The sequence below is a fragment of the Trachypithecus francoisi genome, unplaced genomic scaffold, assembly GCF_009764315.1.
Source record: "Trachypithecus francoisi isolate TF-2019V2 unplaced genomic scaffold, Tfra_2.0 Lachesis_group21, whole genome shotgun sequence".
In the NCBI taxonomy this organism is placed as follows: Eukaryota; Metazoa; Chordata; class Mammalia; order Primates; family Cercopithecidae; genus Trachypithecus; species Trachypithecus francoisi.
In genome coordinates, this window is record NW_022681467.1 from 16,334,682 (window position 1) to 16,351,414 (window position 16,733).

The 16,733-nt window shown below is 39.0% G+C and overlaps 1 protein-coding gene across 4 annotated transcripts in view; it reads right to left on the reverse strand.

The window, feature by feature from the left end:
• Window positions 1–513: 513 nt before the first annotated feature.
• The window catches only part of SNAP25 (synaptosome associated protein 25), an 88,036-nt gene continuing 71,816 nt past the window's right edge, over window positions 514–16,733 (reverse strand). For 2 of the 4 annotated variants that reach the window (XM_033185617.1, XM_033185618.1), the window contains exons 5-8: window positions 15,304–15,421; window positions 11,540–11,665; window positions 8,859–9,003; window positions 514–1,803 (exon numbers count right to left, since the gene is read on the reverse strand). In XM_033185617.1, coding sequence (XP_033041508.1) covers window positions 1,735–1,803; window positions 8,859–9,003; window positions 11,540–11,665; window positions 15,304–15,421 — 458 coding nt within the window. In that variant the 3' untranslated portion in view covers window positions 514–1,734. Of the gene's footprint in view, window positions 1,804–8,858; window positions 9,004–11,539; window positions 11,666–15,303; window positions 15,422–15,587; window positions 15,706–16,733 lie in introns of all 4 variants that reach the window. The other 2 variants (XM_033185619.1, XM_033185620.1) reach the window with 1 other exon arrangement.

Below are 16,733 nucleotides of genomic sequence, written 5' to 3' on the forward strand. Positions count from 1 at the left end.
AATTAGATTGCATATCTCTGCGAATATACAAAAAAATTTAATTATATATTTAAATGGGTGAATTTCATAGTGAGTCAGTAAAGCTGTTTAAAAAAATCAGGGAGTCAGTGGTGGTGTGGTAGTGAAGCCCTCAATTTTAGATGGTGAAGATTTTGTGGAAAGGAAGGAAGATTGGAGTTGATAGACACCAGATATACCTGAACCTATGTAGGGCCATGCCTGGGTTCCATAGATATTTTTCCTATAATTTTTTTTCTATGTCTTCTGGATAACTACATTTTCTTCCTTAGTCAACACTGAATTCACAAGGTAATTCTAGAGCAGGTTATGAGAACCAAGCCAAGTTGTCTGTTGCCACTGGAATCATGCTTAAATCTTATCTTCCCCCCTCCCCCCTCACTGTCCTCGGCACACAGAACTGATTTTTAGTATCTGGGATAGGGTAGCCAGGCTTTCTCTTCTCATGTGAGTGCAAAATCAGGCGAGTCCATGAAGAAATTAAAGCAGATCATCTGGAGTCTATAATTTTTAATAATTTTAAACTAGCTACAAAATGTCAATCACTTCACAAACTGACAGAGGAGACAGGAGGAATTTAATATTACATGCTATAATGATATTTATCTCACAGTTTATATTTCATTCATTTATATTATTTTTTAAAAGGTTTCTTTATCAGCTACTAAACATCTCAGCAATTTGGTGTGCATAGCTCTAGATTAAGCAACAAAGAATTGTACTGATAACAAACCACAGGGGAAATGGTGGTTAGTAAGAGTCAGCCTTACAAAATTTACATCCACACTGTTTCACAGCAAGATTGCTTTCTCCAAAACGTAGCCATCAAAAGCAGCAAACAAACCCTATATTACATCCATTTGACATAATTTCAGCCAAACATAGATTTTGCTGGAAATGATTAAATGGTGAGTGTGTCAAATCCATCTTTTTTAAAATTCTTTTTTTTAAAAAAAGGATGATTATGATTTAGAAGTCTCTATATATTGACAGGAAAAAAGTGACACTACTGCACTTTTGCTGGTATAACTTAATCTTGACAGTGTCTCAATACTGAGCATGCTTTGTTGTTGTTCTGTTGTTGTTGCTGTTGTTTTATGTGTGTGTGTGTTGTCTCATCAGTATGCTACTGTCATGGAAAGTTTTTGTTTAAGTAGGAATCTAAAAATCTATTTAGTTCTCATGCATAAATGCATAAATCACATCACTTTTAGTGCAATGCCTGTTATGTAATTCCACATTGTCTAATCATGAAATCATAAAGACAGATAACAGCCATGAGGAACCGAAGACGGCACATTTTGAGAGATTCAGAGCCTGACACTCAAAGGACTGTGGCAGTAGCTCTGTGGAATGTCACAGTTTTACAAGAACAATACTGTGGATTGAAAGAATCAACAGCACATTGAGCATTCCTAAATTGTTGTTTTTCAGCAAATGCCACTGAGGAGAGAAAAGGAAAAATGAAACTCAAGACATCAAGGAGTTAGAGCCACCAAATGACCACTATATACAACCTTTGGAAAGAAAGAGACCCAGAGAGAACAAAAGACACAAAGTATTGTTGGGAAGCTGACAGATGACACAGGACAACATTCACAATGGGGGTGGACTGATGTGTGTTATGTGTGCAGACCTACTAGATAATACCATGAGAAAAGCATGAAGGAGCTATCTTGCCCGATAGCATTCAGAGGAGAACACAGGTGGGCACATTTAACCACTTCCCAGCATCTTTGTTGCACGTTGGTTGGCCTCATCAATTCTGGTTTTGTTGGAATCAGCCTAGAAAAGGGGGAAAAGAAACAGAACTCAGGTTACCCCTTAAAAATCCATTCACCCTTCTGGGTCCAGGTCCAATACTTCCTCTTGGGGGAAACCACTAAAAACCTCCTTGGTCAGCATGGGCCATCCTTTCTTTTGTCTTCCCAGAATGACAGCTATGGCTCTACTTGAACGTGATGGTAGAAGCTTATTTTTCATTTTCAATAATTTTCCCTACCAGAGAGCAGAGGCTTATATATGATTTATCTTTCTATCCTGGAAAGACACTCAATGACTTCTATGGTAGGCATTCACATCTGTTGGACCAAGTTGAATTACATTTCTTATACAGTAGGATTGAAACCATGGCTAATTTATTAGCAGCGTCCCTTTGAACAAATCACATCTTGGGGCTCAGCTTTCTCGTTTCCAACCTGGATGATAAAAAATATTGCTAATGAGCATGAGCATGTACAGTGGACTCTTGGACCTCATGGGTTTAAACGGTGTGGATCCACTTTTACATGGATTTATTTCTTTCTCTCTTTCTTTCTCTTTCTTTCCCTTTCCTTTCCTTTCCTTTCCTTTCCTTTCCTTTCCTTTCCTTTCCTTTTCCTTTCCTTTCCTTTCCTTTCCTTTCCTTTCCTTCCTTTCCTTTCCTTTCCTTTCCTTTCCTTTCCTTCCTTTCCTTTCCTTTCCTTTCCTTTCCTTTCCTTTCTTTCCTTTCCTTTCCTTTCCTTTCCTTCCTTTCTTTTCTTTCTTCTTTCTTTCTTCTTTCTTTCTTTCTTTCTTTCTTTCTTCTTTCTTCTTTCTTCTTTCTTTCTTTCTTTCTTTCTTTCTTTCTTTCTTTCTTTCTTTCTTTCTCCCTCTCTTTCTTTTTCTTCTTTCTTTCTCTCTCTCTCTCTTCTTTCTTTCTTTCTTTCTTTCTTTCTTTGACACAGGGTCTCACTCTGATGCCCAGGCTGGAGAGCAGTGGTGTGATCATGGCTCATTGCACCCTCAACTGCCTGGGCTCAAGTGATCCTCCCATCTCAGCCTCCTAAATAGCTAACACCACAGGTGCATGCCACTATGTCTGGCTAATTTTTCTATTTTTTGTATAGATGAAGTCTCACTACGCTGCCCAGGCTGGTCTCAAACTCCTGGGCTCAACCAGTCCTCTCTCTTCAGCCTCCCAAAATGCTGAGGTTACAGGCATGTGCCATTGTGCCTAGCCAGGATTTTTTTCAATAAATATATTGGAAAATCCTTTGGAGATTTGCAACAATTAAGGCAAACTTGGAGATGAATGTGTTACTTAGAAATATTAAGAAAATTAAGAAAATATTAGCCACGTCATGAATGCATAAAATATATGTAGATACTAGTCTAGTCTATTATTTACTACCATAAAATACATACAAATCTACTATGAAAAGTTAAAATTTATGAGACTTAAACAAACATAGACTATGCATGGGACTATTTGCAGTTGAGAGAAATGTAAAGATGCAGTATTAAATCATAATTGTATAAAATTAACTGTAGTCCATACTGTACTACTCTAATAATGTCATAGCCACCTCCTGCTATTGTGGTGAACTCAAGTGTTGTGAACATCCATTTAAAATGCTCTGTGATGCTAATCATCCTCACCATCTCTCCAGTAAATTGCATAGTGCAGTAAAAAGTGATCCCTTGCAGTTTCACATTTTTAAAAAATCATGTTTAGCCCAATACGGTAAACCTTGAATAACATCATGGCATCCATACAGAGTGCCACCAGTGATGCTAGCAGTGCTACCAAAAAGCAAAAAAAGTCACAACATTTCAAGAAAAAGTTGAATTGCTTAATATGTTCTGAAGATTTCAGACCGATGATTCATCTTGTAAACAAATTGTATAAACTGATGGTATCAATAAATACAGTGTAGTATTATAAATGTATTTTATCTTCCTTATGATTTTCTTAATAACATTTTCTTTTATCCAGCTTACTTTATCATAAGAATACAGTAAATAATACATAAAACATAGATGTCAATGGACTTTTTATGTCATTAAGGCTTCTGGTCAACAGTAGGCTATTAGTAGTTAAATTTTGGGGAGTTAAAAATTTTCAGCTGCATGGGGGTTGACATCCTAAATCCCCATGTTGTTCAAGGGTCAACTGTACTTTGTTCCACTCGTTAAACTTTGACAACATCAAGATTAACAACATCAACTATAAAGTGTGTACTACTATTAGCTCCCTTTTCCAAATGAGAAAAGCAGGCAGAAAGGATCTGGAAAATTTGTCTGAAGTCTTAGTACTAATAAATGGAGAAACCAGAGTCTGAATGCTAGCAACCTGGAGTCAGAATCTACACTATTCATCACTTACTATTCAATTTGTCAAGATCAAATGAGTTTATATACATAATGTGCTTGGAATAATGTTTTGCAAAATGAAGGGCTCATTAGTTTATCTTGCAATTATTGTTACTGTGTGAAAACTTGGGCTTGCTTCTGAGATGCTTAATAGTTTTTAAGTGCATTTCTGAAGACTCATTTCTATGAGTTTCATAACTGTCTTGTATTTAACAGGTGCCCATTTACCATGATTTTGTAACTGGCTGGCTTTAATCTCTTGGTTGATCTCTTTACTGCTTGGGTTACGTTTGTAGTATATGCAGCATGTAACCAAGGGCTGCTACCAGCATAAATCTTTAAACTCCAGAAAATGAATGATTCCCATCACCCCCGAGAAAAATGCATCAGCAAGCAGAGGTGAAGACAACGATTCTGTTGAGGCTGTTCTTTTGTCCTTCCCTGACTAATGCTGTCTATCCTTCTACAGCCTGGGAAGAAGAGGAGGAGGCTGCCAGGCAGTGTGGGGAATCTGAACTGATTTTCTCTCAACCAGTATCACTCAATGATTACCAACTTTGTACCTATTGCAGTGCTGTACTTCCCTATTTCTACTGAGCTGAGTCTTCTCTATTCAGTTCATATTGTGAATTCTCAGGACATTAGAATTATCCATGTTCAAATAGAAATTTGCAAAGTTAAAATAAACATGTTTCTACATTAATCATAACTTCGAATTACCTGGCAATGGTTCTCTGTCATCTGTTTGGATAATTGAGATTTGTCTTTTAAAATCGGCATTTACATGGTAAGATAGGGCACTGATTTTGATTGTTTTGAACTGCAGACTCATATTTTTGGCCTTAGGTTTCTCAACTGGAAAATGGATAATCTCTCCAATTTTACTTGGTTCTTAAGCTCTCCCTTTCCAGCTACAAATGGTATCAGAAATAATGACACTTCAGTGCAAAGGAAAATTACAGGATCAGAGCAATGTGAAATGTTCCTGTAGATTGAATTATTATGTTGCCAGAGTAAATGCTTTGAAAAGCTAAAATCAGAAAAACAATTCATTTAAAAATGATGGCATTTCTGAGCACAAACATTCTAGGATCTCCTGTATAAGAATGCACTGAGGAGCCTTCACTTGGGGATATTTGAGGTTACTCTGGATATCATCAAAGGATGTGGGAGGAGCTTTGTATTTCTGTGTACCACGACAAGGAAGGAGCTGAAAAAGACTTATGTTCAGTGAGCATCTGTGATTTCCACCTAACTTACTTCTGAAGCATATGAAAATTCCATCCCATGCAGTATTTGACACAGAAAGTACTGCCCCTTTATTATATAAAAGAATTAGCTCCTTTTAGAAAAAAAAAGTCTGGAATCTCCTTGCAGATGTTTTCCTGGTATTTGGAGAATGCTCCTATGATCACCCTACTTATACGCTGTAGGACTTTATTTATGATGGCTGTCCCATTCCAGTTCTTATGTTTCAATTTAGAAAATTCTAAATTTGCTGGAGTGCAACATATGTTACATGTTTGTCCTTGTGAGAAGGCCAGGATGACCACCAGAGAGCCAGTAAAAGGTTAGAAGGAGCTGTTCAGCCCATCTTCTGAATACTCTGGGAATCTCAACTTCAGACCATGCCAGGTAACTTTTAGGAGCCAGCTCAGACTTCCAGCCTGTTCTGATTCTAGGTCTGAATGGTTCTCTTACTATCCTTCAGGTGAGGCAACCAGGTCACAGAGCTGGTGAATGGCAAAACCCTATTAGAACTCAAAGTCTTAGCTCTCAAATGCTGTGTTTTCTCACTGACAGAAGAACGTGAGGACTGCTAAAGCATCAGCCTCACTGTATTCCAACGTGTGCCTGTCATCTACCACTGACAACTTTATTTTTATTTATATATTTGCTTATTAGAGATGGGATCTTGCTCTGTTGCCCAGGCTGGGGTGTGAGTGCAGTGGCACGATCATAGCTCACTGCAGCCTGGAATTCCTGGGCTCAAGGAATTCTCCCGCCTCAGCCTCGGGAGTAGCTGGGACTGCATGCCTAACTTACCACTGATAACTTTAAATCAAAGTTTGAACATTGCTAAGGTATTTCCTTAGCAACAGTTCCCATAAACCTTCTGATGTGGGTTTGCTTCCAATTCAGTAAGTTTTCTGAAAAAATTATGTTTTAGCCTTAGAAGGTATATCTATATATGGTTGTTTATTTATATATATGGTTATTTATATATAGTTATTTATTTATATATAAGATTAGTTATTTATATTTATAAATATATTTACATATAAATATATATATTCATAATATATACATAATATATATATTTATATATAAATACCCTTAAGTGGAAAATGAGATTTTTAAATAAAGTAATTTCTTGACAATTCATGAGGATGTATTGAAAATCTCATTGTTAAGGACTCCCAAAACTTCACTATTGATCCAAGTGATGAGAAAAGATCATGATTGATAGAGCTGGGTAAAGGTTGCTGTTGGAGTCAGGAGAGACTATGATAGAAACATCACAAGACTCTCCTTACCCCTACAGTGTGATTGTAATTACATCTTAGATATGCAGGACACTTCTGCATACTGTTTCCTGTTATCAGAAATGAGAACTTCAATGAAAAGGTGGAAATCTATTAATAATTGTGCAGTTCATGTGACATGATCATTTGGGGCAATGCTGGGTTGAAGCGGGCTCTATTTAAATCATGTGTGGATTTTGATTCTGAAAAAAGGGGGCTAAAGTGTTGACCGGAAACTAATTATTCAAAGGCAATTAGACCCTTCACCCACTTCAATGATTCCACACTCAAGGAATGATACAAATTGAAACAGTCATTACCCATCCCACCTGCCTAGCTTCTGATTAAACCTTGTAACTGTATATGTCTCTGTCTTTATAGTACACTGGGCCTAGAAGAAAACCTTCTCCTTAAAGATGAGAACTAGAAATGCAAAGTGGCAGAATCAAGATGCCACTTGCCTTTCCAGGAACACATTTTCTTGCTTAAAGTTCAACTCTGTCAATAAGAGTTTGACCCTTCTATTAGTAAAGACTCTCCTTCTGGAACCCTAATTGGCTTTGATGCATTATCTAGCTGCATCTGCAAGTAAAGTGGGTCCATTAATAGAAAATGAATACTTCCTGTTTTTTTTCAAATTGTTTTTCTGTTGGAGGGCAGCTCAGCAATGATTTCTTAGTTCATTATTCTGGGCCGTAATGGGTTAGGTCAGCTTGTGTTGGCTCTAGTGAGTTTTGAAACTCTCAATATTATTCTAATATCTATTGATTTACACAGCATTAAAAGCTTTATCATGTGAAAGCCTTCTTAACAATGATAAGCATGCCATTACTTGCAAAAGTAAGCAAAGCACAAGTATTTTGCCAATCAGCACTAAAGTTTGCATAGCTCATATTGATCAGGTAAAATATGCAATCAGATATTTTTAACATGGAGTATGTACAACACAACAGGACAAAGTGTTCCCTTTATGTCTATTTATTCCTTTTTCAAGTCATTGGAGGCTACTTGCATACCAAGAAACTACTATTTAGATTTATGATTCTAAAAGTCTTAAAAGTATCCTTCTCTGCTCACCAAAATGAAATGAATTATGTTAAGAAAATTCAGGATATCAGACAAAGAACTTCAACATCTCCCAGGGAATAAACACACAACATAAGTTATCCACATGGAGTAGATTATAGATGTACAATTATCATTAAATCTATAATGCCTCTATTTCTCCTTTTTAGCATTTGGACATAAGAGTTTGTAATCAATATTCAAGACCCTACTGATTGAGGAAAGGACATGAAACACGGAAATATAAATTATGTTGGAGTTCTGTGTTGTAGAATATCAGGTTTTGGTGCCCTAGGTCTCTTTATAGGAACTTTCCAGTGTTTCTTTCCAATCTCTTTTAATTTTAAGCCCCCCCACACACCCCTTCCCAGTCTACTCCCTCCAGTCTTTCTTATGGCCCACGTTGACATGATGGATCTTAGAGCCAAGTCTGGTGTCCTTTGTAAACTCAATTTCATCATATAAAATTCCCTATTTTTAGTTCTGGGTATGTGAACTGTTAAACTGGAAATGGAACCTGGATATTTTTGAATTATCATTAAAGCTTTGGCATTTATAAAAACAAAGCTCATAATCATGTTCTGACTAAACTGACCATTCTTCCCCCATTTTCTGATTCTATCCCTTCACCACCTCCACTTGACAAACTATTAATACTAACCATCCTTCAAGATTCAATTCAAAGTCAACTTATTCTGAGATTTTCCCGAACTTTGCCTCTTGAGATCTTTCCTTATCTAACCTTGTTTAGCATTTTATCTGTGGATCTCTTACTGAATTATATTTTGAGTGATAGAAAATTCGTCTGGAGGCTCGTTGCCTCCCATAGGCTGTGAATTTCTTTGCAGTAGGGGTGGTGTCTTTCTCATGTGTATGTGGCCCACAGTGCCTAGCACAATGCCTGGCTGACAGGAGCCTTTGAGAATATTTGCTGAATTAAATTTGACCCTCTTATTTTCACTCCAATTCTGTTGCTGAGTCCTATATTCTTCTCTTGGAAAATGAAAAACATTTCCAGCTATCAGTAAGCCTGAATCCAAGGTTGTGTTTTGAGGATCTTGTTATGCCCTTCACACTTCCTGATGGTCATTTCAGAAGTAACTCGCAGTAGCGACTTGCTGACTGCCATGTGCTCACCTTCTCCATGATCCTGTCGATCTGGCGATTCTGTGTATCGATCTCATTGCCCATATCCAGGGCCATGTGACGGAGGTTCCCGATGATGCCGCTCACCTGCTCCAGGTTTTCATCCATTTCATTTTCTCGGGCATCATTTGTTACCCTGGGATCCAAAGAGCAAGTTTTAAAAGGCAGAGGGTGGAAAACATGTTGAATACCAAGGACCCAAAGCATACTGGAAACCTGTAGTCCTCTGCATGTCAACTTTATCTACCTTTAATCTCCATCCAGTACAAAAACACATTTTAGCTTTCATACATTAAAAACAAAAAAAAAGTTTAAAATTGCATTTTGAACCCTTGAATTTCTATTCTTAAAGAAGGTATATTAAATAGATTAATTTATCTACTTTCTCACTCCTTCCATTATGTCGTTTCTCCTTCATGTGTTTATTTCAGTTTTTATTATTTAAGAACAAAAACATTTTGTTTGAAAAGACTTTAGGTCAGAGCACGAAGATGGAATTAGACAGAAATGGTATTCTTATTTCTAAGAATATTCTTAATATTTCTAAACTCAAATTAAGTCTCAAAATTTCTAAGACTCAAATTAAGAATACAATAAAAAGCTTATTGTGCTAAGTCACAGTCTCTGTGCTCATCTCTTTTCACACTTGAGATTGACACCAATCGTAAGAGTAATGATAATTACAGTCTGCCCCTTAACCCTACTTGCTCCCAGGAACTCCAAGGAGAGATACTTGTTCAAGATGATTTTTATTTGCTCATATGTTAATACCATAGGTTTCTTAGTGGCATGGTGCATAGGTGATTTCAGAGTCAAAAACTGTGACAAAAGAGTATTGTTTCACGTTGAGTGAAGTGGGAATGGGAGGAAGGAGCTGACTCACAACACCCATTACATTTTTTCACAGTCCAACTTGAAAGGTAGGCCAGGCGCGGTGGCTCAAGCCTGTAATCCCAGCACTTTGGGAGGCCGAGACGGGCGGATCACGAGGTCAGGAGATCGAGACCATCCTGGCTAACACAGTGAAACCCCGTCTCTACTAAAAATACAAAAACTAGCCGGGCGAGGTGGCGGGCGCCTGTAGTCCCAGCTACTCGGGAGGCTGAGGCAGGAGAATGGCGTAAACCCGGGAGGCGGAGCTTGCAGTGAGCTGAGATCCGGCCACTGCACTCCAGTCCGGGCGACGGAGCGAGACTCCGCTTCAAAAAAAAAAAAAAAAAAAAAAAAAAAGAAAGTTAAGGAGGTACTTATTTCAGAATTTCCCTAGTATATATGGTATTGAGTTAAAATATATTCAGAAGGGTTAAAATCCTTCCCCCATGGTGACTCCCAATGTAGACTGGCTTATTATGGTTTCAAGGCAGCCCAGGCCAGAGAAAATTAAAAAATTAAAGGAGAACTTTCTAGCTCTTTCCTGTAGGGAAGAAGTTTATTTAAATGATCATCAACAGCTAAGAGATACTTCTAGTTCGATGGTGCTTGGCCCTGAGTGCATATCAGAATCACCTGAGGAGATTTAATGGGCCACAGGTGCTTGTGTCTCACTTCAAGAGATTCTGGTTCCATTGGTGTGGATTGGGCCCAAATATTCCTATGAAAAGAAAAAAGTCTCCCCTGGTGATTCTAATGTACAGCCAGGCTTAAGAGCCCTTGGTCTACTTTCCCCGGAAGCAAAGGGAGAGATGAGTTCTGAATTGGCTGATGTGTGTAACTTGAGTTTTTGTTTTTGTTTTTGTTTTTTTTTAAGGAAATGCCCCGAGTCATAATTTGAACTTTTTAAAATAGATATATAAGTTGTCTTTTGATTCTAGGTTTCAAAATAAATCATTAATAAGAAGCTAATTATTCTCCATTTTCACTCGAAATCCATTCTTGGACCTTCTTTGCTCTGTGCTCTCAGGAGCTGACCTCATGACTGTATCACCCAGTTTCTCTTACCCTCTGGCTTTCAGTAGGCTTTGGCTAATGGCCAATGAAACTGCAGGGCAAGAGGAGTGAGAGGTTAAGCATTTCTTTCCCTCTTTCACTCCCTGTTAGCTTTGGTAGTGGCTGTATTTCTCTACTGATAGTTCCTTGCCCACAGTCGTAACTATTGCTGGGTTCTGAAAATCATTCCTTCTCCTGTCCCCCAGGACTATGGTGGTAACAGCTTCCTGCTATTGCTAGCTCAGAAGTGCCTCACCATTCCTTGTTATTAGTCCTGCCCACCCCTCTGTAAGTAGTCTCTTTTATAAGCTCTATTCAATTAAACTCATGGAATGTGACTTGCGCCTACTGCCACATTGAGTCTGGATGTGGTCATGTGACTTGCTTTGTCTAATGAAACTGGCAAATACAAGTTAAGCAAGCAAAGGTTTGATAAGTGCACTGAGGCTTGCCCCCTTGGAATGCTGCTACCACCATGTAAGGAACCTGGGCTCTCTTGCTGAAGAGGCCACATGGAGAACAGACATGCCCCACCAACAGCCCCAGCCAACCACCAGACAAGTGAATGGGGCCATCTTGGATCACCCCACCCAGGCAAGGTCCAGGGAAGGTTTAGAAAAGAACACTCAACTGGTATGTAGATTAATGAGCAATAAAATGGTTGTTTTTTAGAAAACCATTCAGTTTTGGGGTTGTTTGTACTTGACAATAGAGAACCGCTATAGTGAATGCTGCATGAGGCTCACCTGCGGATGAAGCCACCACTGATGGCCATCTGCTCCCGTTCGTCCACTACACGAGCAGGCTGGCTGGCCACCACTCCGTCCTGATTATTGCCCCAGGCTTTTTTGTAAGCATCACTTGATTTAAGCCTATGCAAAAGAGAGGGTGAGTGACAAGGCACAAGGGTAGAGGAGCAAGCTCTCAACAATTGTCACTTCTTCAAGTGAAGAATCGAACCAAGCGAATGAGTTTTAAGTCGAGGCATTAGAGAATACCGATATATCATAATCCAGACCCAAACAGTTGGCCACCACCATGCCTCAGCTACTCAACCTTTCACTTCCAATCGAGTCCATTGCAATGGACTGCAATCTTTGCCCACAAGGTTGTTCTTGTTTTGGTTTGTTTTGTGGTTTAGTTTGGATTTCGGACAAGGACTAAGGTAGCTGGAGGACATTTAGTTCTATTTTAGTGATGTGGTTATATCTGAAGACACAAAACACACAGAAAAACATACTGGCAGACAGACACAAAACAAGACTGCCAAGTAGAGTGTGCACATCACACCACAGCAACACATTGTCATCAAGAAAACATCCTCAACCAAGTTTTTACAAACCATCATGCAAAGATCCCTGTGAAATATATATATATTTTCCCAACACATGTGGAACTAACATTTCCAAATCTCCATGAAGGACATAAAGGATTGGTGGTTGGCCAAGAGTGATGGTCTTTGCGTTGCCTCTAGAGTGATTTGAATTAGATAATATATCGGTACTTCCAAACAGTCACCATACATCCAGAGTTGATGTACAAACCTTTGTCCACAGAGACAAAAAGTAAAAGAAGCATAGTGAAATGAATGCAGGAAAATAGAAGAGAGAACAAGCCATCTAGCACCGAAAAGGGAAACCCCTCTATGTCTTCTTCATGCACCAGCTACAGGCATGAGTAAAAAGTGAAGCATTCTCATTTAAGCCAAACTACTCCAGAAGTTGACCATTCTCGAAAAAGGCACTAGCAGGACAGTAATAGCCTTCATGAGGATTTGAAACGCAGGTTCGGTAGCTTCTTTGTTGGGCTGAGGGGCAGGGTGGAGAGTGCTTACAAACTCCTACTTTAAACTATCCTGGCATTGTAATGGAGGAGAGTGGTTTAATGCTGGTATGGTCTCCATGGGCGGTATTGCACTGAACTGCCTTGGAGAAAAACTTAAAATCCAGGCATACCTATTGTGCCCAATAGAAACATGTGCAGCATATTTTGGTGGGTGTTGTAATTAAAGGCAATCAAAGATGTTTTTAGGTTCTTTACATAGTAGAAACCACATGCTTTTTAGTCCAAAAACAAGAGACATTCTTTGGTCCCATTTTCACATTTTCTTGTGTAAGACACTAGAATTTAATATTTTATTTTCTTCTTTCACCAGAGGACCACAGCCATCTATTAAAACTGGCTCTAATACTTGCAGACTGGGGACCAAGCAACCCTAGAGACAAACTGGAAAATTGTACCAATGGAATTTCAGCAACTCCCACAATCAAGCCGCAGGCCTTAGTGCAGTCAAAATTTATTGCACCAAAGGGCCATGGACCCATTCAATGAAACAAGGTCCCCAAACTAAATTTAATAGGGCTTAGAGTCTGGCTTTTTTAATTGTTATTTTTCCAACTCCCCATCTCCTCCCTCCTCAGATTAAAAGAAGTTATATGGACTTCGTGATGTTTTCTGCTATGTCAAATGTCTGCTATACCATCTTTGGCAAAGTCAAATGAGTGGGAAGTATGCGTTTCTGAAAGAAGGCAAACCACTGCACCCACAATGCTGCACATAGACTCACATCACTGCCGTACATCTACCATAGTCCCTTGAAACATGCCGAGACAGGGCGAAGCCCTCAGAGAGTCCAGGGCACCACCAGCCACTGCGTTGTGACACATGGTTTTTAAAGCATTATTTACACACAATAGGGAACACCTCAGTCAAGCTTTGAAGCTTAGTTTAGGGTCTCTTGTGCATTAAGGAAATTAGTGATCACTCAAATGTGGAATTCGTAGGAGCCATCATTTCATTAGAACATTAGAATCCATCCCAGGGGAACCTGCCTCCACCCTTTCTTCACACACAGTTGATGAAGGGGGGAAAATGTATCTGTTGGAATTTATCACAAAATGGATGGAAATCTCACCTGGGGGCAAGTTGCCACAGAAAGGAATATACAGTCAAATCTTGACTAACTGGAATGCTTGGTAATGAAGTTTTTTTTTTGATGAATTATATGACTTTCTTAATGAACAGTGGGGCCAAGGAGGAAAGTTTTGTTTCATGGGGGATGAGTGAATATCTTTGCTAGACTCCTGAGCCACTTTCCTGCCTGAAAGTCTTAAGGTAAAAGACCTGATTGAATCTTTCCTTGGTTATCATTTATATTGATTGCTTGATGGCCTTTTCTGTGAAGATCAACTCTTATTGTTTGGTCCTCATAGATGTGGAAGTTGCAGGAGGATGCAGACTAAGCAAGACAATTCAAACTACCCTGGAAGTAAAACCATTTTACATTTCTGATGTGAGGTTTTCTCTTTGTTTCTTTTTTGCTAAAAATGGAAGGGAGCAAGAGCATGCAGCTGAGGTTTCCAGTTAGCTAGATTCCAGTTAATCAGGCTTTACTGTAGATCATTCTTTAAAAAGCAAATTATTTTTATTTTTTTTTTTTGCAATTTGAGCCCCTCCCCCTCCTAAATAGGAAGTGGGATATTTTAAATCAGCCTCAAAGTTTAAAGGATGTGAATGGTCATATAATCTGCTAAAAATGACGTCAATTTCTATTCTAAAAGCTAGGATCAGGAGAGCTTTTAGGAAAAAGTCTTCTTTTAAAAGGGGGATGTGGGAGGGGTGAGGGAGATTGGATAAGGAGTCTAATTTTCCAAATGCATGTTGGACAATCCACTCATGCATTTCTTTTTCCACCACTGGTCAAATGACACAATCTTCCAGAACCCTCAGTATTAGGTTCCTTCCGTTGCAAACCTTTATAACCACATGTCACATTTCTGCTACATTCCAAAAAAGCGTTGCAGAACCTTGAGAACAGTTGAATGTTTTGTGATGTTGTGCATGCAAAATCTACACATTTCAACATTTCAGCCAGTGTACGGGTAGATCTTCCAAGGAGAAAAATTTGGGAGGGATGGGTCCAATTTGAGTAAGGCTTGAACACTTCTTGCTGAAGAGCTCACTGCCTCTGTGTTGGGTACAGCAGCAGCATCTATTGACCAAATTTGGCAACTGGTGGGCAGTAGGAAGGGAGAATCTCTGTCATATTCTCTAATTTATAGAATGCTTCCCTGGGCCAAATTACCTGTCTCTTTTATTTTGGAAAAAATCAAACCTTCACACATGCGTTTCTCATCTTCCAAACTTACCCACAGCCTTTTCTAAACCTGCAATTTTGACTCTTGGGGTTGGGGAAAAGGAAGTTCCCTGGGGGCCTCTTTCTTGAGGCTAGCCTCTGTCTCAAGGTACACTTTCTGGAAAATGTTGAAACGTTCATCAATAAAAGTTGCTGACAGTGAAGCTTTCACTGTAGTATGCCTGATTTTTAATGCATCAACAGTAACTCCTGCTAATATCATCTATGCTATGAGATGAATGCATTGGAGACGGTATTGATCTGTTCTGCATGCCACATGCTCATCCTGCCTATGAGCTTGGCAGGAATGAGCTTGTCAAGGCTTGGAGATGGGCCTTGGGAAACCAAAGCTTCAGGCAGGCAGGCAGCACCTACTTGTTACAGGGACACACACAAAGCCCGCAGAATTTTCCTAGGTCCGTCAAATTCTTTTCTGCTTCTTTCATGTCCTTATTGATTTGGTCCATCCCTTCCTCAATGCGTTCCAGTTGTTCTGATTAAACACAAGTATTTTATCCCCACAGAATGAAGCAGATGGAAAAGGACAAAGAAAAAAAAGACAAAACTTCAGACATTCACTTTGACATTAAAAAAGAAAAAAAAAAAAAGAAAGAAAGAAAACTGGACGCCACAGATTAGAGCTGGTACCCAGTACCTACTTGTTACAAGGACATATGAAAAGGCCACAGCATTTCCCTAAATCTTTTAAATTTTTCTCAGCCTCCTTCATGTCTTGGTTGATATGGTTCATGCCTTCTTCGACACGATCGAGTTGTTCTGGTTAGGACAAAGGGATGACAGTGTGGAATGAATTTTTTGGGGGTCTCCAACAGAACATGAGAAATGACTATGTGAAACAGAATTTGAAAGAGAGATATTACAATGCATTGTCCAAGAGGATGCATTGTTGAAGACTGCCACCGCTGCCCTACACAGGTATGGGTGGAAGGAAACAAACAAGATGCTCAAAATAGTTTGTAATTCAAACATGATGGGATGGGGTTGAAGGCCTGTTTGATTCCGAGTGTCCAGGAAAACAGCACAGCATATTCACTTACTCACGCACCAGTGAAACCCAGGAGGAAAAAACAAGGTGTTAGTTTATGTTTTACGCATTCCAATTCAATGCTACTAGAGAAAGTATCTGCTTCAACTTTAAAATATCTCCATCTTTTGGTTTTTAAGCATCCTCAACCAGATAAGGGTAGAAAATAGAATCCACTTTCTTCTTTGGAGACAATAGCAGCAGCAGCAATCATAAGCAATGTATATGGCTCTCTTTTCTTCCCCTAGCAGTGGTTGTCTAGCCAGAGGGAGCCATGGTCTGCACTTGATTGTGCATATGTAATTCATAAAAGCTGTTAAAAAAAAAAAAAAAGAGTAACATCCACACAGCAACATTGTAAGTCCTGGAACATTGCAATTCCTCTCTCATCCTATGACTTAATTTGTTATGAATGTTTTGGAAGGCATTTCACTGCTCTGCCCCCTGATTTCCAAGTCTATAATGGGGGGCATGCTCCAAGCCCAGGCAGAGAGCAGGGAGAATGAATGTCTCTTTGGAAGTAGGATGATGAATTGGAACATAGGACAGTATGATATCCCTGCTGCCAGCATAGCTGACCGTAGTATATCTCAGACATAGATCAATAGTCATCAGAATGAATCATACTTCTAGGTTGCCAGGGTTACATACACCAACTTATTAATTTTTTTGAATTGTATCACCAAATTGAGATAACTACAAGTTCAATGAAAGGATTTTTAAAACAGCTTTTAAAAGACCATTAAAGGAAGGCAGCAAT